This window comes from Lissotriton vulgaris, chromosome 5 (genome assembly GCF_964263255.1).
Source record: "Lissotriton vulgaris chromosome 5, aLisVul1.2, whole genome shotgun sequence".
In the NCBI taxonomy this organism is placed as follows: Eukaryota; Metazoa; Chordata; class Amphibia; order Caudata; family Salamandridae; genus Lissotriton; species Lissotriton vulgaris.
The window spans coordinates 257,341,361-257,365,996 of record NC_141693.1 but is presented as its reverse complement, the minus strand read 5'-3'; the positions used below and the strand labels follow the sequence as shown (position 1 = coordinate 257,365,996).

At 45.4% G+C, this 24,636-nt stretch overlaps 1 protein-coding gene across 2 annotated transcripts in view; it reads right to left on the bottom strand.

Moving 5' to 3' along the window:
• Positions 1–24,636, bottom strand: part of MTOR (mechanistic target of rapamycin kinase) — a 938,810-nt gene that overhangs the window by 717,871 nt on the left and 196,303 nt on the right. For both annotated transcript variants that reach the window (XM_086921314.1, XM_086921315.1), the window contains exons 12-16: positions 10,428–10,643; positions 8,411–8,616; positions 6,568–6,690; positions 5,636–5,719; positions 594–686 (exon numbers count right to left, since the gene is read on the bottom strand). In XM_086921314.1, coding sequence (XP_086777440.1) covers positions 594–686; positions 5,636–5,719; positions 6,568–6,690; positions 8,411–8,616; positions 10,428–10,643 — 722 coding nt within the window. The remainder of the gene's footprint in view (positions 1–593; positions 687–5,635; positions 5,720–6,567; positions 6,691–8,410; positions 8,617–10,427; positions 10,644–24,636) is intronic.

Below are 24,636 nucleotides of genomic sequence, written 5' to 3'. Positions count from 1 at the left end.
TTGCGGGAGTGTTCGCTCAAGGTCTAGGAGTGCATGGCACAGCAGTCAACGTCGGTTTTCACGTTGTGGTCACACTTGCAGCACCAGACGCAAAATAGATGCGGTTCCGTCACCGACATTATCAAAGGCACGCAGGGCTTGAAGCTGTTTTCCAAGACGACATCCTGTAGGAGCTGTGCATGTCACTTCTGGAGTGGACAACAATGCCACTCGGAGCCGAAAGATTCCACCTACCGGCATTCAGGGGTACTACTCATGAAAACATTTCCGGATCCAATCTAAAGCCTGAAGATAATTCTATGCCAGGGATTTGTTGCTAGAAGTCTTTATCAGTTCCACAGATTTCTGAAGCTTTCCACTCATTCAAATCACTTTTACATGCTTATACATTGCACCATGTCTTTCTGGCACAATGTGAAGGGAAAAATCCAAGGGTGCAGAATTTCCCGCAAAACTCGTACTCTTGATTGGGCAACAAACTCATGTTTACGGCTGAATCTCAATTAGAACAGGATTCATAATGCGGACCTAAACACTGTCTACATGTAGCAGACATAGAAAATCAAAGATGCGTGTGCATGACGCTTGCTTACCTGTCGTTTGGCAAGAAGTGAGGAGTCTTGCAGCATGTCCATGATAATGGGGAATAGCTCGTCCATCCACTTCCTCATTTCAAGACCGCTGACCTGAAAGAAAACAGGGAATTGAGGGAAGATTAAGAATTCTCTACTGAGAAAGCCACCTCTTATACTAGCAAACACATACTTTACACAGAGGTCCTTACTAACTAAAGCAAACATTGTTAGGAAGCATAGACATCCATCAACACTGGGTCAGAAATGCATCTAAACACACAGAGCTCCCAAACAGCATCTACACATAACAGCAAACTGTCTCTTAAAATGAATAAATCGATGCAAATGCAGACTGCTCTCAAAATCAGCAACTATAAGGAGGTAATAGACAGCAGTGACTATTCACCCACCCCAAATCAGCAAACACCTCCATGTGACAGAGATACCTTGTTCCAAACATATGCAGGCAGCAAAAAGGGTACTTCACTGAAACCAAAACAATCTTCATGTAACAGAGTCTGATTATACTAGTTAACACTTCTATGTTATGTAAGTGCTCCTGCTCCACAGGAAACACATGCTGCAAATATCAAAAGATTCATAACCATCTATCGGAATCATTGAGGGCTGAAAGCATCAGCATAAAACTTAGGGCATGAAGAATGTGCCCACCGAAACTTTCACCCATCTGAGAAAGAGGGAAACATAAAGAAGATTCTCACTTCACAGCAAAGGTTACAGGAAATAAGGACATTTCACCAACCATTACCAGGAACCATAGAGTGCTCCCTTGCACCAGCAACAACATACAGGTAACAGAGGAGCCATCCCTTCAGCAAACAGGAGAGACTGGGTCCAACCTGCACAGTAAAAATGCTTACAGTACTACCAAAAACTGTTTTTGTTTGAAACAACCAAGCCTCTAGAAGAAATAAACACTATGCAATTTGCCTTGCAGGAGGACACCACAAAAGATACATAATCAAGGAGAATCTGAGTTGCCTCCACATGTACCTTCATGTATACAAGCAGACCGCCTTCCTGCCAGTAGGTGATAGGCCCTCACTCACCATTTACTTTCTAATAAACAGATGAGTTGAATCATTAGGGCTAAGACCAATGGAAAGAGAGAAAACCATGGCCAAAACATTTTGACCCCTCCATGTCTTGATTAACTTCATATGTTACTCATAAATGAGATGTGTATCTTGTAACACTGGAACTGAACATGTCCAAGCATATACCTCCACATTATGCCTCTATGTAACATTATCCATACCCCTGATATGCCAGGCGATTAAATTATGCCCTAAATCAGAAGTGGGAGAGAGAGAACCAGAAGTTCACTCAGCTTTCCATTGCAATATCCCAAATCAAAAGGAGAGAGAAACACATACATTTGACAGGTGTCCCCAAGAGGATTGTCTCGAAGACCCTCAACCATGTCTTCACAACTAATGGTGTATGTCATCACCCTAGGTGTGATATGGTGCACTCTTTTGCCTTATGGGAATATGGAAGTGCACCATGGAATACAGGAGGACATGGATCAGTCTGTCATGATTTGGTACACTGCCATCCAGCGTACTGCTGTTCCGATCTCTCCAGTCCTGAAAGGCTAAAAACTACGCCTATAACTAAAGATCTACTCCCGGCAGAGTACTAACACTGAATAAAGACCTGTAAGTTAGTTGCCTTACACACATTACCACAAGGGATTCCCTAAAGTCTAGGTTTCACATAAACAAGGTCCTGACAAAGGCCTCAGACCCTTAGGGGTGACTGCCTGGCCAAAACATGTCGACCAGACCACTAGATGTCGTGGACCAATAACCCATCTGCACTACATCGCCCTGCCTTTAACCTTATCCCTGTCCCTATACTTAGTAAAATTTCATCTTAGAGGACAGGAGATAATTTTACGATCTACTTTCCACATCTTGACACTGTCACCACCCAGACAGTCTCCCTCTTGGTGGAGGACGCTGTCCCTTGAAGAACAGGACACTCAAGTGATTAGACCCAATGATGTTTCTATCCACCATATCACACCTAGGGTGATGACATACACCACTGGTTGTGAAGATGTGGTTGAGTGTCTTCGAGACAATCCTCTTTGAGATCCTGTCAAATGTATGTGGATTACATTATGGCCCCATACTGTCAGTGAAAAAGCATAAATCCCTACAGTCCCAGCTACGCCAAGATTAGAGTGGGTGGTCTAACATGGTCCTTTAAAGTCTCCACATTATCCCAATTAGGTAAAAGGTCATGCCTACCAAATTCTACCATCTGCAGCGCCTTGCTATTCCCACTGGTCAGATCTGTTGGAATAACCCCACCCCCACTGACTCTGCAAACCATGCTGCTTCTTTATGCTCACTAATAACAAATCAACCAAAACTCTCATTCCCTAGTAAAATCTAGAACTTCGCTGGACAGAACCCAAACTTGCCTTCCCAGTGTCAATACCCCATCCTTGGCATGAACATAAATAATTGCACTTCTTACCAGTAACCCTTGCATACGACTACGACATAGCGCAACAACGAGCTTACAAACTCTCAACAAACCAATAATCAACATATACCAGTGCCTTAAGGTCTTCTTTTAGACCGTTATCCTCATCAGAATGACTACATTCGACCAGGAGTTCTTGGACTGAACTGCTTCTTAGAAAAAAGACACCATTGAGCACTCTGAAAAGGTAGCAAGGGGCCAGGATTTAGCATTATACAAAAATATTTAAATAAGTAATGATACATTCTATGCATTGTAAAACCTATATATTGGTACATTCCTTTTCATATTCTGCTACAAACCTGTCAGTGTCCCTTACAGGCCCTTACAAAAGATACAGTATATCCTTCTTCTCAGCAGCTGTTTATTAAACTGCTTCCAGTTTGTTTGTTCTTAATCTTGCCTAAAGCGACTTTCATGCTTTTACTTTGGCAAGTTATACTGTCTTCCTCTCCCATATACCTTTCTTTTTTCTATCTAGTATCCCCTCTTCTGTGGAGGGACAAAAAAAACTTGTGTTGCTTTCATATGATTGGGCTTTTTGCATGGTAAAGCAGACATGTTAACTTGCAAACCAGGCCTGACTGTATGCCACCATGAGAGCACTAATATGAGAGAGCGAAAGAGTGAGAGGGAGGGAGAGAGATAGAGACAGCGAGAGCAGGCGAGAGAGAGTGTGTGCGTGAGTGAGAGATAGAGAGTGTAAGAGTAAGAGTGGGGAGAGAGAGAGACAGTGAGAGGGAGAGGGAGATGTTTTGGACCTAGAAAACCTGTAGCCTGAATGATAATGTTTACAGCATGAGTGAGATCGCCATATTATTTTCAGAAAATAATACGGCAATCTCGAACACACTGTTAACATTACAATTCAAAATACTAGTTTCCTAAGCCCAGAGCCTGACACATACACTCTCTGACGAGTAAGTGCACTCATGTTGCCATACAATAAGGCCAGGTTTACCTGTAAAAGAGTATGCATTATCAGGAAAGGCGTCCCAGACATAACACTGTCCTTGAAGACTAACTCATGAGAGTATTCTTTAATTTCGCCTCTCCGTCTGAAGAAAATATGTAAGATGGAAACAAGAGTCTTATCACCCCACAGCAATGGCAGGTTCAAGCAGTTTCATTCATAATCCGCCACTCTGCACATATTTTTGGGGAAGTCACTACTTTAATGACACTAAGGACAAAAGTGTTACATTATTTGTTGAACCCTTGTCTCTACACCTGATGTGTGAGTTTACTGCATTTGTAATGCATTTATGAGGGGTAGCACTCTTCTGATAGATACGGTCGGCTGTTTGGCATTACCTCAAGGTGGACAGATCCATTTGGGCCTTGTCAAATGACTGTTAAAAAAAAAAACATTGGAAGTAAGATTTTTGCCTTTCAGGATGGGCAGGAGGCAAGACCAGTAATCGTCTGAAGCTTCAGACTACCATCTCAATGATGGTAAAAGAGATGGGTAGAATTGAAAAGGCTTGGACTAGTGGACCAGCAATTGGCCCCAGTGTTTCACAAGTTGGAACTGTGCAGGTCACACATGCAGCCTGATATGGCTTAATACTATAGCGCACCATAGGGAGAGAGGTGTATTTTCTTAACCAATCTGTGTAAAGCAAGGCCCACACAAATGCACCAATAGAAACAGATCTTAAGTAATGGACCATCCTCAATAGAATCAAAAAGTAATTTGGGAAGTTCAAGATCAACAACAGATTAAACTGGGTCAGAAGAACAAGTGCAAATTTGGATTCCAGGACCTCAAATGGAGCCCTTCTCAAACAGCAAAGATCTATTCAAATAAGGATAGTAGCAGAACATTTGGAGTGGACAAAAGCGCAATATGAGAACCAGCAATTTGCTGAATGTAGATGATGATGCTCTAATATAAACTGTAGGTACAGTATGCAGTTTTAACACACTTAAACATAGGAGTTTGTATCCTGTATATCCACTGAGCAGATGTAGTCATTGTGCAGACTTGAGACCAAGAGCCCATATAAACCACCAGACATCTCCAGTAAGTAATTTGTAAGTAAATATGTTTCATAGGACACCGGTCTATAAAACACACACCAAACCCCTCCAGCCAATACAAGTTACCTAAAACTAGCAGTAACATTCAAATTAAGTTGAGACTTCTCTACATTTACAATCACTGTTGTGTAAGATGCAGAGCTTACCAGCAAACACCTACAACTAACCGAGAGCTCTTACAGCCTCTCCCCCCAAATGAAAAGCTTACTGGGAATTATCAAGTCTAGCCCGCCTAGTCATCTTCTGGAAACAAAGGCTTGCAGTTAGTATTTGCCTCTCTTCTGTGACTGAGCTCCCCTTTGATCTTTTGGGTAGCAGAACCAGTCGTTCATGGTACCCCACTTTAAAAATTTGTTGCACTGGCTGCTACACTATCTCTGTCATGGATATTCTTGTCTGTGGAAGACTGACTAACCCTATGGAATCCAGGGCCACATGAGATCTTAGGATACAAAAGAGACTGACATTATTACATCTTCATACAAGGGTACACCTACCTGTGCCAGCTCCCCGATTGTAGCAAGGACTCCAGTCACCACCCCTGGGTTAGGGTCTGGGTCCTTCAATTTAAGGATCAGCGCCTGAGAGCAGAGAGAGGAAGACAAGTTAGTGTCTGTGAGGACAGAGAGCAAGAGGCAATCCCAATGCCAGTGAACGGCAGACAAAGGAGGAGGCAGAATAAATGGGCAATTAGAACAGAAAGAGGATGGGGTGGAGCCATGTATCTGTGAAAAGCAGAGTGGGTCAGATAGAGAATCAATGTCTCAGGGAAGGAGACAGCACCCACCAGGAGTAAAAGGGGGCAGTTGGATTTAACACGTGAGAGACGAATTAGTGATTAATATAGGTGGGGGAGCTACAGTCCGCTACGGCCAGAAGCAAAGAAAGGGTAGCAGTGAGTCTCAGTTAATATGAATAATGTAGATAGGATTAGATGGAGGCGGCCCTGCACAGAGAATAGCTGGAAAGGGTAAGATTTGCCTTTTATAAGTAGATGGAGAAAGACAGCAATTCAGCTTTCAGGAGAGGTAGAGTGACAGTAAGCATCTCATAGGACCCGAAAGGGAACAAGCGAGTCATTTTCTACAACGATCCTTATGAGATTCGGTACCTATGAAGTGATGAGAGGCGAGTCTGAAAGTGTGTGCAACAAATAATCAGAGACTCTTACAGTGGAATAACAGTCCACACATGCGAGCAGAGCGGGACAAAGTGAGAATCAGTGCCTGCGAGCAGCAGGCAGAGAGGAGCAGATGAAAGCCAGAAATGGGGAGAGCAAAAAAAGGAAGAGGAGTAAACACCAAGGGATAGCAATGAGGGGAAGAGGGAGAGTCAGTGCCTGGGAAAATCAAAGAAATGTAGTGAGAATCCTCATCTATTGAAGAATAAACCTTAGCACAAGCACAATGCAACAGGACACATATTTCACCTTGAGGATAGGCTCCATATATGGTCGGATGAGACGAGGGGCATTAGAAACCAGGTGCCCCAGCATTCGTGCACTCTGCTCTTTGTTCCTCCCAACGCCGCTGTGCTCCAGCTCTGTTAGAATCTGCAGGGGAACACAAACTCTTCATAAATGTAGTTCTCATTATCACCCATTAAAGAATCTGTAGCACCAGAAAGCATGTTAAGATACCAAAATGAGAATGTCAGATGGTGATTTACCACTCCACAGACAAGGCGGGTCAGAATATATGCCCCGCCGCAATAAAAAAAAAGGAAAACAAGATCAGAAAGAGCAAGACAATCCGTGTCAGAGACAGGGAGAAAGGCCAAGCAAAACTTCTAACATTTGTTTAAAGTCCTCTACAAAAAGGTATTCATAAAAGCCAAATATTGTCTTTGGTGGACAAACGTCCATCACAGACATAGCGCTCTGAAGCAACAAACAGCCACGGATGGCCTATGCAGCATCTACTAAAACAGTGATGAATCAATACATCAATACGCTGTTGAATATAAACATATGAATTTATAGAACAACTTAATTCAACAGCGTAAAGCTGAGGAACACATTAAACAGATCATTTATATAAAAAAAATCAAGTGATCAAAAATAAGGTGTGAAATTATCACAATGTATTAAACAGCCACAAACCAGCTTCCGCTTCTATCACTCGTTGACTTTATGCTTGTCCTTGGTCCTGTACAACACTCCGCTGCCTTTTGGCTAGGTTCATGCTTTAGAAACCACATACATACATGAATCACATGCCTTTAATTGAACTAGTTGCTATAGTAGCTCTGAAACCCAACATATATTTTTTGCTGGACCACCACACACACACTACATTGCAATTCAACACAATAGAGACTGCAACCTCAGTACCCTCTGTGGAGGCATCCGAATTTCAAACACAAGGAGCAGATTCGACAGAATACCACACACGCCTTGCAAAGGCTTAGAACACCATGAACCAGACAACCAGCTGCACATCTTATGCAGCCACATGTCCTGACCTGAATAATTTTATCTGCTTGGCAATGGGTATGCCTACCAAATCAGAAGATATATAAACTCCCTGATGTTCTAATCAGCCACATCACTCCATCAACCAATGCTCAATGAACAAGAAATTGTTATCACACTGAGATATGAGCCACAGCACAATAACTGATATGTGTCATTACTATCCGACTCCAGTCAAGGACAGAAACATGTAAAGTAAGCGCAGCCTGTTAAAGGTACAGATAATCAACAATGTGCTACACAAAAGCCAATAAGGTATAAAAATATAATAAATGGCTTCACAGACAGCCCTATATCCAGCAAAAGTCACTAATGAAAGTGTGAAACAGACAACCACAGAAGAAGGCCCCAAGCACCGCCAAAAAGACATACAGGCCATTATCTTGTAAGCCCATAGAAGCCATAGAAAGACTAGGAGCCAAAAAGAGCCCTTTAACAACAGACCATAAACAATCTTAGAGCCTTAACCTTTATTCACAGACTGTCACACATCGACTGACACACGCTGAATACTGATGCAGCCATAGACATCCAAGAAGCTGTGGCGGCTTAAGCAGCCATCAACATAGCCAGCTGCCAGAGACAGCATGTAATCCTCATTCTGCTCCAGGAAAACAAAAGACATCCATATAACTATACAGTCCCAACAGTCACACAAGGAAAAAGTAAGTCGATGCACTCTAGCTGTGTCAAAGCTAGCATGTCCCAAACTCATGAGATTGCACACTCCTCCATTTAAAAACCATGAACGTAAGCATCATCATAGAATCAAAATGTTACTTTCCACGCCTGACTATACCTGTATTAACATCTTGCGTAGGAATGGCATGACAAAGGCAGGGTTCATGCTACTGAGCCGCCCAATGGTACAGATAGCCAGCTCTCTTATCTCAAACACCTCATCGTTCAGGGCCACAAAAAGTGCCTGTAGATTTTCTGCCTGTGCTAGGTGAGTGTCAAAGCGCTCGTCCAGCGAAGCCAGCACACAGTACCGGATATCGGGATCTGCAAAAAAAGGATATTTTTACTCAAAACATCAGCACAGTGTGTGACATTTGCCCTTCCGGTGGTAGGTCTATTCACAAAAGTACCTCCTCCAATATCTCCTAACATTCTGCAACTAAGTATTTCCCAGCCCTCCTTCTTAGATAATTTACCATCAAAACAACTGTCAGCACGTCTCTTGTCAGGATAGCCCCACCACCACATTGGTTTATATTGTTCTCCCAACCCCTCCCCGAAAATACCTCTCTCCAGAAAAATGTATCACTACCAATAGTCAAAACCTTTCTTGCTCATCCAAATTCTGTTTGCAGCCAAAGTCTAAATACTGCTTTCTCAGACAATATATATATAAATATACCCCAATCTTGAATCATTCCCTCTATCACCTGGCTGACTAAGCTACCTCCACACTAATCTATAGCCATCTATGGGATTTGGCAATCTCCAAACTGATCTACAGTCCTCACTAAACGCTCAGACGGATGCATGGCAGAATATCGACCAAAAACATAGTGTGCTACAAAAATATCAAAATATCTACAACAAAAAAATCGACTACCCAAATATTGTGTAGTTAAGGATTTATTAGTAAAGTACAGAATGTATTCTCAACTTTACATCTACGTAACTTGGAGACATATATTGTCAAGGTACATACACAAGGAGTTAAGTATAGTGATTCTATCCTTACTTTTAAATACTTACCTTCACAATATTTCTGTAGTGGAAAATATAGCTATTTATTTGTGTAGAATAATATTTAAAACGCAGTATTCCAGTAGCCTACCTCTCGGACACTAGATCCCCATCCACACTGGTCTGTATGGTTTCAAATGACACAGAGACTTGGTCAATATAGGAGGTCTGTGGTGACCATGGATGATAAGGTAACACAAACAGTGGTTTGGTTTCACTTTTGGGAGTATGCATGCTTAAATGAAAACAATTTACTTCAAGCCTTGTTTGGGCTTAAATATGGTTCTCACATCACTCCTTAGCTGATTCAGAGGAAAAAGAGGTAACTCCTAATCTCTATGGCATAAACATAGGATTCCAGCTCTTCGGAGTATCATGACATCTCTGTATGTGTGTGTCACTCTCATCGGCTGGACAACTAGCTGCTTCAGGAAGGCTGATCTTAGGTGTGTGATAACTTCACTTCAGAAATCATTACTCAATTTAAAACGGCCAGTTTGCGTACAGCCACAGAGGTGTTTTACCTAAAGAGATAATCAAGTGGCTGGAGGTTGGGGTGGTTACTCACAAACTGCATGACACGTAAAACATTCCTAGCAAAAATCCCTAAAAGAAAACTGAAGAGATAGACAGTTGCAGCCTGCTCCTAAGCCACGTAGCAAGGTTCGTATGTAAGCAAAGATTAAGCAGATCAAGAGTGGCCCTTGATTGGCTTGTTCTAGTACTCTTTGTATATAAGAGATGCTTGCAATGTCGAGCCTCCTTTTTCAGTGTTTGATGGATGCCACTGCTATCTTCTACTCCCCTTACTTTACAGTGGAGTTTTACCACAGCAAAAAGTTGCTACTCATACCATAGGTTTCTAATGAGATATAAATAAATAAGGGTTGAAAATGATGAGGAAACAACAATGTATGACAAAAGCACCATACACTGAATCCAACAAGGTTTAAAAGCAGTGATATCACAATTTTCCACAAGCTATTACAATGTTTATACAGGACAACAGCCATACCGCATAACTGAGATATTGATCCCTTACAAAGTTTTATTACACTCATGAGCTACAAATGCTGCTCAGTGCAAATATCTCAAAACCTCAGAGCTTCTTTTACCTGGATCAGTTATCCCAACCACAAGCAATTTGCTGAGCACATCAGCCACCACTTGCACAGCAGTCTGACTGACCACATGACCATGTCCACTGATGAGGTGAATGGACGGTGTAAGCAGACGGGAGCATGTCCGTGCAGCCTCAATCCGGATCTCCTTATGCTCACTGTTCAAGAAGTGATCTGCACAATGCCGGACAAACTGCGTCAAAGAATGCCCTGGAAAGAAATGGCAAAGTGAGACGGTGGACCACATAATAAGGAGGTGGTAGCAGGAAAGACCATATTCAAATAATTTTAACATCACTAAGAAAGCACAGATGGTCACCAGCAGAGAAGGCAAAGTCAGAAGACCAGCACAATACCTAAAGATCGCCAATAAAAAACAAGTCACGTTCTTCAGTGCCAGAACATTTGCCTAACAAATCTCTGCTGTACGCTGAAATAACTGTTGCATGGCATGCAAGGACCACGGCAGGGTACCTAAGCTACTCCATCCTGCACAAGCCTGGGGAGCCATAAGAGGACCTCCAATCTATATTGCCCCTCATGTACTGTACGAGCTGTCTCATTTTGCACAATCTGTTACATCCCGTAAACGTCGGCAACACATTCTGCATGTGCCAGCACGACCTGTACAAGCTACTAATTGCTTCCCTAATCAAAGTGGATGAGGGAAAAAATAAAAATGTGATTACTTCAAAGTGTCACATTATCTGCCGTCATTACAATTACGAAAAGGTATACACCATTTAAATACCCGAGGAGTGAACTTCAAATTTGTTAAAGAGCATAGAATACAGAAGAGAGAAAAGGTTAGGCTACAAATTTCCATGTCTGGATACAGTAAAGAACAGTGTAAAACGCTTTGTTCACCATGAAAAATAAATTCAGGGCACAGGGCTGCGTTCCCTTCATGAACAAAGACATTCTACTATAATTTTAAAATAGGACACTAAAAATTCTTGCTCGACTCAGTATAAAACTCCTCTGGGTTTAGAGACCACAGCATTCTTCTAAATGTATGGCACAGAGGCCACCACATCATACTAAACCCCGAGTCAATAACGAAGTTAGGAAAGTGTTACACTTGACACTCCACACAAGGACCTTCAGCGTAATATAATTTGGCAAATGTTTTGGGGTTTTTTACGGTCCCGCCAGGTTATTGCTACTGGAAAGGTATTATCCTAACTCTGATAATCTCCATCATTAGTGAACTGCATGGAAACAATAATACCTGCCCTTAGTCTTCAACTAGGTCGATGGGAGATGGACTCGAGTACAGGGACCTGGGGGAGGGGTCGGTAGACGATGGCATGGGCTATTGATGCTAAGAATATACAGTTACTGTTGAGGTGAAGGGCACAGTACATACACAGAAAAACATTTTTTGAAGCTTGCTGCATGCTTCAGACTCATATGAACACACAAGACCTAGAATGGTTGTTCAGGAGAATACCTGGAAATGAAATTATACAAAAACATGAACCAAGAGAATGCCTCTAATTTATTTAATAATTTTTTTAAGCTCGGGCTTATGATGGATTGCCATTTGGTAGTGCTGACAATGATAAAACCAACAATTCCTGATAAATTACTTGCTCTGGTTTTTTTCAAGGATCACCAACATCCTGCACTTCTACCTCTTACCCAACCTGCTTGCCAGCTACAGCAATTCCTGCTTTCATGTCCTCATTTTTAATACAATGTAGTAGGACCAGATGGCCCTTTTTAACTGAAGCAAAGGATTCAACCTCTTTGAAGGAATCTGGACGGAGAACAGCAATCCCTCAGCTATCAATCTCTGCCACACCAAGATATTTCTAGATTCTTAGTTGGCTGCTGGGCAGTAGCAGGATGGCTGGGTCAGAGTATGGAGGTAATTGAAGTCTTTTGAGAGGCTGATGATGGCTACTTCTCTCTGAGGATTTTTTTACGCTTATAGCTCTGCTATTGAACGTGTTGTTCTTAATAGAGCTGGGGTAGTCTTGACTCCTGCCTTATCGCTTGAATTGTAGCTTTTAGAATTCTCTCCTGTATTCCTTGGCCAATGTCTTTCCTTCAAATTGTCATTTTTTAAAATGTTTTCATCAACATGGAAGCCTATAAATGGAACAGCTTGAGACGGGAATGTCTAGGCTCTTTTGCTGCATCTTAAACTAGAATGAGAGAATATTAGGAGGTTCTTCTCAATGAAAGTCAGCTGTATCAGGAGTCCAGTGCAGATGAATGAGCATTGGTTGTTGCTCAAGTAATGATTTTAGCAATAATAATACAGATTTATTTTAGATTTTCTTGCAGAAAGAATACAAAAATGAAAGTGTGGTGTTCCACAGAGAGGTCATAACATTGCAAGATAGTAGTGTAAAAAGGGGTTCAAAGACAACCAGTAACCAAAGACCCTTTTATGTTGCCCGGCGGTGTCGCCTCTATGACCCACCAATATTAATCAATGAAGAAGCAGGCGCTGGAGACTGGAAGGCAGGAAACGAGGATTTTATTCTCTCCGGAGGAGAACACATCAATTCAGACAGCAAGTATCATCACGAGGTGCTCTAACCACATTTCTGAGGCCTGGCCTCTTATACTAGGGTTTATGACCTTTATTGCACGTAACACATTCTCGCCACATTTTGATATTTGAAAGAACATCCTCGGAATCTCCCCTACAGGCCCGTTCCCACATACATTTACAGTTGAATTCCCCACCCCGGTCACAACAGGTGACGATTGTCACGCAGCAGGGCATTCCGCCGATTCACGGAATGCATGGGGTTGATCGGATCTCATAGGGTGGGGGCTTTGATCGGCTCGAGGGTCTTTTGATGGGGAGGGGAAGCTTCCTACTGTACGGGGTAATAAACAGTATCCGCAGGGCCAGGTGGTGGCCTGGGAATAAGGAAGACAAACGGGGACGCAGGAAAAGGGGGTTTGCATCAAAAGGATCTGAGACCATGAAAGGAATGAAGGGAGGTGTCGCGCTGGGAACAGGATGGGGTTCTGTGGCGGAGCTGCGCTGAAGAGGGGTTTATGACCCATGGCATGAGAGAGCGGGGGTTGTCAACGTGCGGGGGATGTTTGCGAGGTTAGGAGAGAGAGAGAGAGACGCGCTGGCTATCAGCGAGAGGCCGGGAGACCATGATGCTCAAAAATGGCTGCTGTTTACGCGCACGAATGGGCTCGAAAGGGGCAAGATGGCGCCGATAATGTTGACGTTGCAGTCTAATCTTTAACAGTCCTCCCTTTTCAACATATCTTAGCCAACTTGCTTACTCAATGTCAATCTTCATCAAATTCCTAACCTCGGCATCATATATTGCTCTCATATGTTCGTTCTCAAAGTCCACAGTCTTAGGGCAAATACAATTTACGCATAATGTACACAGAGGTGGCAGACATTGAATTCCTAAGCATAGACCGCATATTACAACTATAGGAATCAGGATAATGGTGAATAGTCTCCAGCCCCAGTTCTTAACGGTGCTCCAGAACCAACCACCAAGCGACCATTCTTCTTGCTCTTGGTGGACTTCCGAAGAGAGCCTATGAAGATGTTCGATGGCTTTGTACACTGAGGGTGAGTTGTCTGGTATGTACGTACAGCAGCTGGACCCAATAATGCGGCATGCTCCACCTCGATCCGCAAGAACCACATCCAGGACAAGGCGGTTCTGGAGGGTCACCAAGCGGGCCGCTTGAAGTTCAGCGGTGTTGTTAGCAAGGATACCAGCCGTGATGTTCATTGTCGTCTCAACTGCTTGAGTCAGATGTCGGATGGCACGGCTGTTCGCCATCGGGCCCCAGAGGGGGACAAGTCCCTTCATAGCATCGAGGAACTGTGCTCCTGTTGAGTCGGCTTGTTCAATGTCTTTGGCTCGTTTTTGTCTGTGATGATTTGCTGGTGCCACATATGTCGGAGGAAGGATGAAGGAAATGAAACAAGTGCCCCCCCAGCCTTTGGGGAGCCAGGTGTAAGCCTTCGTGCCGCAGACGAAATACGTGTTTGGAGATGCCACAAAGGAAGGTGGGTCGGTGGAGTCCAGAGTTCTGGAAAACCGGCAAGCACTGTGGCCTACCAGTTGAGTCCCAAGCCCTTCCATGCACATGTGGCCGGTGACGTTGATGACTGACAGGGCCACAGTTAGAGTGGCAGCCGTTCGTTTTCGCAGGTAGGAGAAGGTGGTTCTGGTTGGATTATTGAACACTTGCATTTCGATTTGTTCTTTAGCCGGGATGTCCAAGTGGATTGTTTTGTTGGTGGTCTGTGGGCAGAAGTGTGTCTTTGTTCTGTTCCGCCAGACCCCGTGGTAGAAATGCGTTACGGTTTTGCTGGAGGTGGCATTGTCCTTAAAGCTTTCTTGCAGAAGCATCAGCCAAGCAAGACAGGAGCCGTGAACTGAGAAAGGTGAAGGGATGAATGGTATCGAGTGTCCAGTGGCGTGGGGTAGCAACCCACAGATCCAGCAGTTGGTGGCATTGGTGGCGAGGTTGTGCTGGTGAAGTAGTTGTACAAAAGAGTTATTCCAAAATTCCTTTCGCCTCTCTCTGAGTTGGGGAGAGAGCGAAATCAGATAATGTTCCTTCATGGTGGTAGGCTGAGCAGTGGTCAGGAATGTTTCGTGAGCAGGTGCATTTTCTTCCACAATCCAGAGTGTGGTCATGAGGAGAAAGCAGAAAAGGATTGTGATGAAGAGCGCAATTGTCTTTGAACTGTGGAGTCCGTCTGCTTTTGGGTTTCTGTGGTGGGTATTTCCTGTTGCCTTCATCATCTTCTTATTTGGTGCTTCCATCATTTTCTTATCTGGCGCTTCCATCATCTTCAAGGTGCTCGGTAGCGGGCAGAACCACAGATTTTGTTTTGTTTCTCTCCGGGTAACCCTTGGTAGTGTTTAGGTCACCGTTCTGAGATTTAACTCAGTCCGTGGTCTACTTAGCCGAGGCTCCCTCCTTTCAACGCAGGAAATACCCTTCTCTCGATGGCACAGTGGGATCAGAGAATTTTGAAAGTTCAAGCGTTTCGGTATCAGGATAGCAGGTTAGTGATGGTCGGTCCTTGTTCAGGAGCTCTTCTTGGTTGTCGATGTTTTCGGTCGAGGTCAGGGTCGAGGAGACCTTCTTACAGTGGTGTGCATGCAGCCAGTTGCGTTTTCCCTCCACTCGAAGTGCTGTTCGGGTGGTGATGAGGACTTGCCAGGGGCCCGTCCACCGGGGTTCCAGACTCTTGGCGCGCTGAAAGTTCCGGATCAGGACGAAATCCCCAGGCTGGATGGTGTGTCCGGGACCCCTGGAAGTGTCAGGGATGGCATGCAGCACCTGTTGATGGATAACAGACAGTGTTTTAGTCAACTGGCATAAGTAATCAGACATTAGGACGTCCGGGACGTCATGAATGGAAGTTGGTTTTGGTGCAGACCAGACATTCATAGGCCGGCCGAACACAACCTCGTATGGTGTCAAGTGGTGTTTGGTAGGGGTGGAACGCATTGAGAGCAATGCCAGGGGGAGTGCGTCGGGCCATTTCAGTCCTGTGGTAGCCACTATTTTGGCCAATTTTAGTTTCAGTGTGGCGTTATGTCGTTCAACTAGTCCGGCAGATTGGGGGTGGAAGACTGCGTGGAACTTTTGTTTTACACCCAACCCCTTCAAAATGAGTTGGATAACTTCGGCTACGAAGTGGGGGCCATTGTCGCTCCACAAAATTCGACAAAGACCGTAACGGGGGAAAAACTCCTTTAACAGTACTTTTGCGGTGACCATAGCAGTGTTGTCACGGGTTGGGTATGCTTCCACCCATTTGCTAAATGCGCATACCACAACGAGTACATATTTCAGGCCTTGACATCTGTCTAGTTGGATGTAGTCCATCTGCAAGACTTCAAACGGGTGATTTGGGACCCCAAACCCTCCCCGGGGTACTACAGTTCCTTTCCCGGGATTGTGTTGCAGGCATATCAAGCATTGTTGGACCAGGCGCTTGGCGGACTCTGTGATCTTATCATTGTGCCAAACTCTGGAGACAAGCTCAATCATGGGGGCTGATCCTATGTGGGCAGGGGAGTGTGCCATAGTCAGTATGGGGATCAGATACGAGTCAGGTAGCAACCATTTGTTTGTGTCTTTTGTCCGCCAGCAGCCTTCGTCATCTTTCAATCCCACCCGTGTCCATTCAGTCAGTTCGTGTTGTGTGCTAGCCATTTGAATGTCTCTAATAGTGTCCCTAGCGTCAGACCATTTTTCTGCTTGTGACCTGGTCGCGTACATGCGTGTTGTCGTCCTATTTTCAGCTGTCGTTCGGGCAGTGATGTCGGCTAGTGCATTTCCCTGTCCAATAATGTCTGTCACCCTTTTGTGTGCCTGGCATTTGATGACTGCAAGCTTTTTGGGGAGAAGGACAGCTTCGATCAAGGCGGAGACTAGATCCCCGTGCAAAATGGGGGTGCCGTGTGAGGTCAAGAATCCCCTCTCCCTCCAAAGGAGCCCAAAATGGTGAACCACCCCAAAGGCATACTGGCTGTCGGTGTAAATGTTTGCTGTGGTTCCTGCTGCTAGAATACAGGCCCGTGTCAGGGCAATCAGTTCCGCTGCCTGGGCAGATCGTTGCGTTATGCGGGCTGTCTCGACTACAGTTCGAGCCGTGGTGACTGCATAGGCAGCTGAAGTGGTGCCATCGGGGAGTTTGATGCAAGAACCGTCCACCCACAGTTCTCCGTCGGGGTCGGGAAAGGCCGTGTCTCTGAGGTCAACCCTACTTCTGGTCTGTTCGTCTGTGAGGGTCACACAGTCGTGTACAGGGTGTACATTGGGATCGTTTTCTGGTAAGGGCAGCAGGGTTGCTGGGTTCAGTGTGGTGCATCTCTTCAGAGTGATGTGGGGTGCGAGCAGAGTCAGTTCGTATCCAGTCAGTCGTGCACTTGTCAGGTGTTGCGTTTTGGTTTGGTTTAGGAGGGTGTCAACTGCATGGGGTACCAGTACTGTGAGGGAATTCGAGAGCACGATCCCCTCACTCTGTCGGATAGAGATCGCAGCAGCAGCTACGGCTCGAAGGCAAGCAGGCAGGGCTCTGGCTACAGGATCAAGGGTGGCTGAGAAGTAAGCGCATGGTCGTTGCTTTGAGCCGATGGACTGGGTCAGGACAGATAAGGCGCACCCCTCCCTTTCGTGAGTGTAAAGGGAGAAGGGCTTGGTGTAATCGGGGGTACCCAACACAGGGGCCGAGCAAAGGGCATCTCGTAGTTGCATGAAGGAAGCCTGACACTCAGGGGTCCAAGGGAGTGGGAAAGGGATATCCTTAGCTAGCAGTGAAAGCAGTGGTTTTACTACGAGGCTAAAGTTGGGTAACCACTGTCGGCAGAAGGAGGTGAGGCCTAGTAGGGAGCGGACCTGTTTCTGGGTCCTAGGGATGGGGGTGTCGAGAATGGTTTGGATTCGGTCAGGAGTCAGTTTCCTTCCGTCTTTGGACAAAAGGTGGCCTAGGTAAGTGACCTGGGGTTGGCAGAATTGCAACTTCTTCTTAGAGACCTTGTGGCCATTTTCTGCAAGGAAGTGCAGGAGTTGAATGGTGGCTGTGACAGCTAGTGGAGTGGTGTCGGCTGCCAAGAGGATGTCATCGACATATTGCACTAACACCACTCCATCGGGTAACTGGACTTGATCCAGTTGTCTCTTGAGGGCTTGGCTGTAGATGCTAGGGCTTTCTGTGTAGCCCTGGGGTGCTCGGCAGAACCTATACGAGCGGGCCTTTAGGGTGAAACCGAAGAGATATCGGCTGTCTGGGTGGATGGGGATGGAAAAGAATGCGTTTTTGAGGTCAATGACAGTGAAGGTGGTGGCAGTGGAGGGAATCAAAGTCAGGATGGTGGTAATGTCCGAGACCACAGGGTACTGGGGTACCACCACTTTGTTGATCTCTCGAAGGTCAATGATGAAGCGGTATGCTTTCTCATCTCCTTCTCCCTGTTTCTTAATGATGGGCAAGATTGGGCTGTTGCAAACGTTGCTAACCACTTCCTCTACCACTCCTGCGTCTATCAGTGATTGGATGATTTCTACCAATGCCTTCTCGCCCTCGGGCGATATCCGATATTGTGGAAGTTTTGGGAGTGTTGCATCTGGTCGAACAGAAATGTGCACTGGGTCAATCATCATGCGCCCTACATCCGAATCCGTTATGGCCCACAGATACGGAGGCAGAGTGTCAAGCAGGGAAGTGTCAGCGTCGGTGATGGAAAACATGTGTCTGGGAGGGCAATGTCTAAGCAGAACAGGATTGTCGTAAAGGAAAACTCGGACTCCATCTTGGGAACATCTAATCGTTGCTCGGAAGTGTTTCAATAAGTCAAGTCCCATAATTGCGTCAGGGCTGTTGGAGGAAAGCAAAAACGTAGTGTCAGTGGTGTTGTTTTCTAAGTCAAAGAGGATCGGGGCGGACAAAGGGTTAGTGGAGGGCGTTCCATCGAAACCTGTCGAGGTTATTAGTGAGCCAGACAAGGGTGCCCTTGGAATCAGTCGTTTAGATAATGCACTACGTGTTGCGCCAGTGTCTACCAGGAATGGTGACTTTGTACCCAAGACCTTAGCAGTGACATAAGGGCCTTGCTGGTCAACATGGAGCTCGACTGGATCCCTCCCTTGCCCTAGGCAGTCCTATGCAAAGTCATGAACATCATCGTAGTCAGATTGTTGGCATTGGTTCTGTCGGGGTCGATCAAATGTGTTTGGCCTACTCGATCTATCATTAGTTGCGTTGTTTGGGGGCCCTCGCTGTGGTCCCCTATTTCTTGGGTCGCTTGCTGTATCTCTAGGATCTCTATTTCTGATGAGATCCAAAAGAACTGGGCACTGGGATTTCCAGTGGCCCGTTCCTTTACAGAAAGCACACTGGTCCTCTCTAATGTCTGTACGTCCAATGTGGGGAGTCAAAGTACGGTCTTTGGGAGGTGCAGTTTTAGGGACGTTCATCTGATGGTTTCCCCGGTATTGGTCTCGTCCCAGAGTCACCCCTTGCAGTTGAGCCATCATCACCCTCTCTTTCAGATCTTTCTTCTTTCTCTCTGTTGTCCTATCGTTTTCGTTTTTCTGATGTTCATAATATTGGGCCATCTGGAGGATAGCCGTAGGTTTGGAGGCTGCCCAACTACTTTCGCTGGCCTGCAGTTTCTGTGAGACCTCCGGTGATAAACCCTTAACGTAATTCTGGACAAACAGATGGTGTCCGGTTGCAGTGGTCAGGTCCTGGCCGCTGTAATCGGAGAATACCGTTTCAAACCGGGAGAAGTATTCCGATACATCCTCCTGAGGTTTTTGGCGACAAGCCGTTACTATCGACCAGTCCACTTTCTTTTCTGGGATCAGGGTTTTTAATTTCTGTACGATTTTATCCGGGAGGTCTAAAATGGCTTTCAAAGGCTTTTGTCCGGGTTCTCGCTGTCTGTCTATGCCATCGAGTTGTGACCAGTTATGTCCAAACAGCTCAGAGTGGTCGACTTTTCGGATTTGTTTCCACACATCAGCTGGTAGACATAACCCGAAAAACAAGTCGATGTCAGCCAGAGTCATAATCGTCGATCCTAGGGCTGTACCCAACTCAGTATAGAAGGCAGTGGGGTTTTTACGTAGGTCAGGCAGAGATTTCCGGAAGGTCAGAATCTCTTGCCGGTCCCATGGTTGGTAGACCCAATTGTACACTACCCGTCCCTTTGCTTCTTTGTTGTTTGCGTCATCGTGAGTCCCTTCACCTCGTGGAGGAACCCAGTAAGGGGCAGCCTCTCGTATCGGCATCATGGTGTTAGATCGTTCAGTCTGTGGTTCGGTTGCTATGGAGGTTGTGGATTCGATTTTCGGCTTTTGTTCGGTGAGGTGGCGGAAAACCTCAAGCGTACGCGTAAGGAGGTCCGTCACATCACTCTCACTCTCATCCCCGATATCGACCTTCCGGTACAGAGTCGTTAGGCTCTGGGGACCTTTTTCTTGATACCGGTCCTCGTATGCGTTTAAGACGTGGTAACACAGTTGTACAGTAAAGTGTCGTCTGTGACTCCCTGTATAAGAATTAAACACATCCGTGACGGACTCTTCATCTTCCCTCTTCTCTACCAGAATCTTTGCTATCTTGTCGACCCCTGCTCGCTCATTTTTGTTTAGTCTATATGTTCTTTCAGGACCAACCCTTCGGGCCTCTGGGCCGCCCAACGTTGTCGTTTGCGTAGCATCTAATACAAGGAGTTCAGCCGGCACAGAGGCCATGGGGGCTGAAGCCGTGGTGCTACCCTCGCTTGTACCTGGGGGTAGTGGGTGCTGTGCTAAGGGTTGGGAAGGGGCATATGGAGGGGGCATGTGGATGATCGGAGGACCTAGCAGCAGATCATCGTTGGTTCGCTGTTTCGAGTGTAATTCAGGGTAGAGCGCGGAGGGTGTTCTAACCAGACACTGGCTTGATGTTTCTATTTCTAGCTTCTGTTTGGTATCCTCTCTTTCTTTTATCTCTTTCTCTAGTTTCTGGGCCGCTAGGTGGGCTGCTTTCCGCAGCTCTTTTCCCAACCTGCTCTCAGTTCTCTTTTTGCGTTGTTCGGCTTCTTTTCGCCACATGCCGAAGCTGTCAAGCATAGTGGGTGTCGTCTTGTTTTTACCAAGGGCTGTTTCTAGTGCGTTTATTTTATCGTCTTCAAAGGATCCTACCAGTGGCCACTGACTTTCTCGATCCTTTTTCGTATATTTATGCCACAGCTGGCTATAGGCTATAGCGATTAATCCATGCTTCATGAACATGTCCTTATTAGGGGTGCCTTCCAGCGGAGCCGGATGGTTCACCTCTAATAAGCGGTCCGGGCTAAACAGGCTACTAACCAGGGGGGAGAAGACAGGCATGACGGATCACAATGGGATAATAGTCAGCACTACCTATCTTATCACTGCTTGCAAAGACTAGACAGAATATTTCTATTCTACGTTGTTTGCAGGTAGTGAATACCTCATGAACCAATCTTGAGCAATCAATGTTAGGTCAAAAATAAAAAATCAATATGGTCAATGGGGAGAATAAGTAGGCTCGCAAAGGTCCGCGTCACCTACCCTTTCACTATCTGCAAAGAGGGGACCTAATCTTCCCTGTTTGCAGACAGAGAATCTCCAGAAAACAATCTATGACAGTTAATCAATGGGGGAGGGGCAATTGTTCAGCGGGGGAGAAAGATAGGTCCGACGGATGCGTACCTATCCTTCGCGGTTTATAAAGGGAGAGCCTGTTGTTTCTCCGTTTGCAGACAGCGAATCTCCAAATAAATTAACAAAAAGTAATACTAGTATTTTCTCATCAATTATCAATCACTTTCAATTATCAATCACTTTCGCAAATCGTCGTGTTTACACGACCTTACCCGGACCGCATGGATAGTTTCTTGTCTTCCGAATCCAGCGCCCGATCGTCCTCTTCTCTTCGTAATCCACGTGGCACTCCTGATGGTTCCCAGTCAGGACCGCAGATCACTCGGGAGAGGTCTGTTCGGAACCAGTGAAGTTCGGATGATCGGCTGTCAGACGAGGGTCTATCGGACAGGGTACCTTCCGATCGTTGCAGTCGTTCACTCTGTCGTCAGGACCTCTCCCACTGGATCCACGAGTCGCTGATGGGCCCCACGCTTGGGACGCCAATTGTAAAAAGGGGTTCAAAGACAACCAGTAACCAAAGACCCTTTTATGTTGCCCGGCGGTGTCGCCTCTATGACCCACCAATATTAATCAATGAAGAAGCAGGCGCTGGAGACTGGAAGGCAGGAAACGAGGATTTTATTCTCTCCGGAGGAGAACACATCAATTCAGACAGCAAGTATCATCACGAGGTGCTCTAACCACATTTCTGAGGCCTGGCCTCTTATACTAGGGTTTATGACCTTTATTGCACGTAACACATTCTCGCCACATTTTGATATTTGAAAGAACATCCTCGGAATCTCCCCTACAGGCCCGTTCCCACATACATTTACAGTTGAATTCCCCACCCCGGTCACAACAGGTGACGATTGTCACGCAGCAGGGCATTCCGCCGATTCACGGAATGCATGGGGTTGATCGGATCTCATAGGGTGGGGGCTTTGATCGGCTCGAGGGTCTTTTGATGGGGAGGGGAAGCTTCCTACTGTACGGGGTAATAAACAGTATCCGCAGGGCCAGGTGGTGGCCTGGGAATAAGGAAGACAAACGGGGACGCAGGAAAAGGGGGTTTGCATCAAAAGGATCTGAGACCATGAAAGGAATGAAGGGAGGTGTCGCGCTGGGAACAGGATGGGGTTCTGTGGCGGAGCTGCGCTGAAGAGGGGTTTATGACCCATGGCATGAGAGAGCGGGGGTTGTCAACGTGCGGGGGATGTTTGCGAGGTTAGGAGAGAGAGAGAGAGACGCGCTGGCTATCAGCGAGAGGCCGGGAGACCATGATGCTCAACAATGGCTGCTGTTTACGCGCACGAATGGGCTCGAAAGGGGCAAGATGGCGCCGATAATGTTGACGTTGCAGTCTAATCTTTAACAGTAGTGGGCATGGGGCTCCAAAGAATGGTAGCTGATGTTTGACATGGCACTTTCCTAAAGTGACCATTCATCTGCTCTCTTTCTCTGGAGCAGCTGAATGATGATGATTATAATGATGATGATAGATTTGTGACGAACCAATGGAACCGAAGACATTGAACTTCTTTTGGCCGGAACCACTACAAGTAAATCAGAGGTGGGTTTCCCTTGAGGAGTTTAGGATCACATTTTGCAAATGTATAGGGTTTCTCTATATGCTTCATTACAGACGTATTAAAGGGACCTTGAAAAGTTTAGGTTACAAGCTCTGGAAGACCAGGAACTAGAGGGACATGGGGGCTGTCATGCTCTTTCATTTGAAGGCTGCCAAATATCTCCAGTCTGAAAGACTGTGATGACTTCACTATAAAGCTCCTCACATACACTTTGGAAACTTCTTGGAAGTTGACACTTGATATGAAATTGAGTTCGGAGATTGTTGACAAAGTTTATACCAGTCTGAGGAAGAATACATATCTAGTACTGCATAGTGCATTTTAGGACATGTACGGGCAGTCTCATCTCTTAATCACTCTTCAGTACAATGTAGTTTCAGTGAAATAGCCCCTAGGGAATATAACAAGATTGTTGTTTATTACGGCAATTTTCTTTCATTTGTAACTCCTGCTTTTTGTTTTAGGTGAGGTTGTTCAGGAGATTCATCAGCTCCAGGAGCACTGTTGAAAAGAGGAGGCATGACCTCAGAGAAAGGAATTACAGGGGAAAACACCCCTAGCCCCGGTAAAAAGTTGAAAACCTTATCCCATATATTTGAAGGTCAAATAAAAACAAGAAACCTTCAAAATGTTTTGTTTTCAATCGAAATACAGCTTTTAGAGGAAAGAGTAGAATGCACGACTGACTCTTTGCTGGGCATGGCGGTATAAGACATCTTCAAAAATTCTTAAAGTGGCACGATCGGGTTTGCAATGTTATATCGTCCAAATATCATACAATCCGATGTTGCACAGTCCAAGATGCATCATTACTTATTTCGTTTTCAATTAATTAAGGACAGAAGGCCGATGTCACTTTAAAACAAAACAAACAAAAGCAGGGTTGCCTCCTGTAGGCATGGTTTCTGGTTAAAAATCCTTTTAATTTAGAAACACTTGTGCATAAAAAATACGTCGCAGAAACCTGCACATGCTTAGAAATCTTCCACATTTAATGAATGTCATGGGAATCCCCATGGTGAAGATTTACAGGTATTTACTTTAGTTAATCGCATAAATGGCTCCGTCAAGATGCAGAAGCTGCCTCTTAAGTGAAATATGTAAGCTGCCCTTCTGAGGATTTACACCCTTCAAAATGCCTCTACTTGTATGCCTTATCCCCTTCCTCTCTAAACCCCAAGGAAAGCCTGCCTATGCCCATAAAGGTTTTTTCTCCATTTCCCTGATTGTGTATGTGACAAGGCAACATTCTTATCAAATTGTATTTCCCCTCATCTAAATCTGCTATTAGTTAAAGGAGACCCCCTATTCCTGAAACAGGACCATAATACTCTGTAACAGACCTATGTTTCACGATCCCTATAGAGTGAAACTGGGTCAGGATAATTGTTGATTCTTAGTGTACACAGCGCTTACTCAATTATGTTCACCAGGCTGCCTCCCCATTCTCCTGACCGCCTTTCCTGACTCTTTTC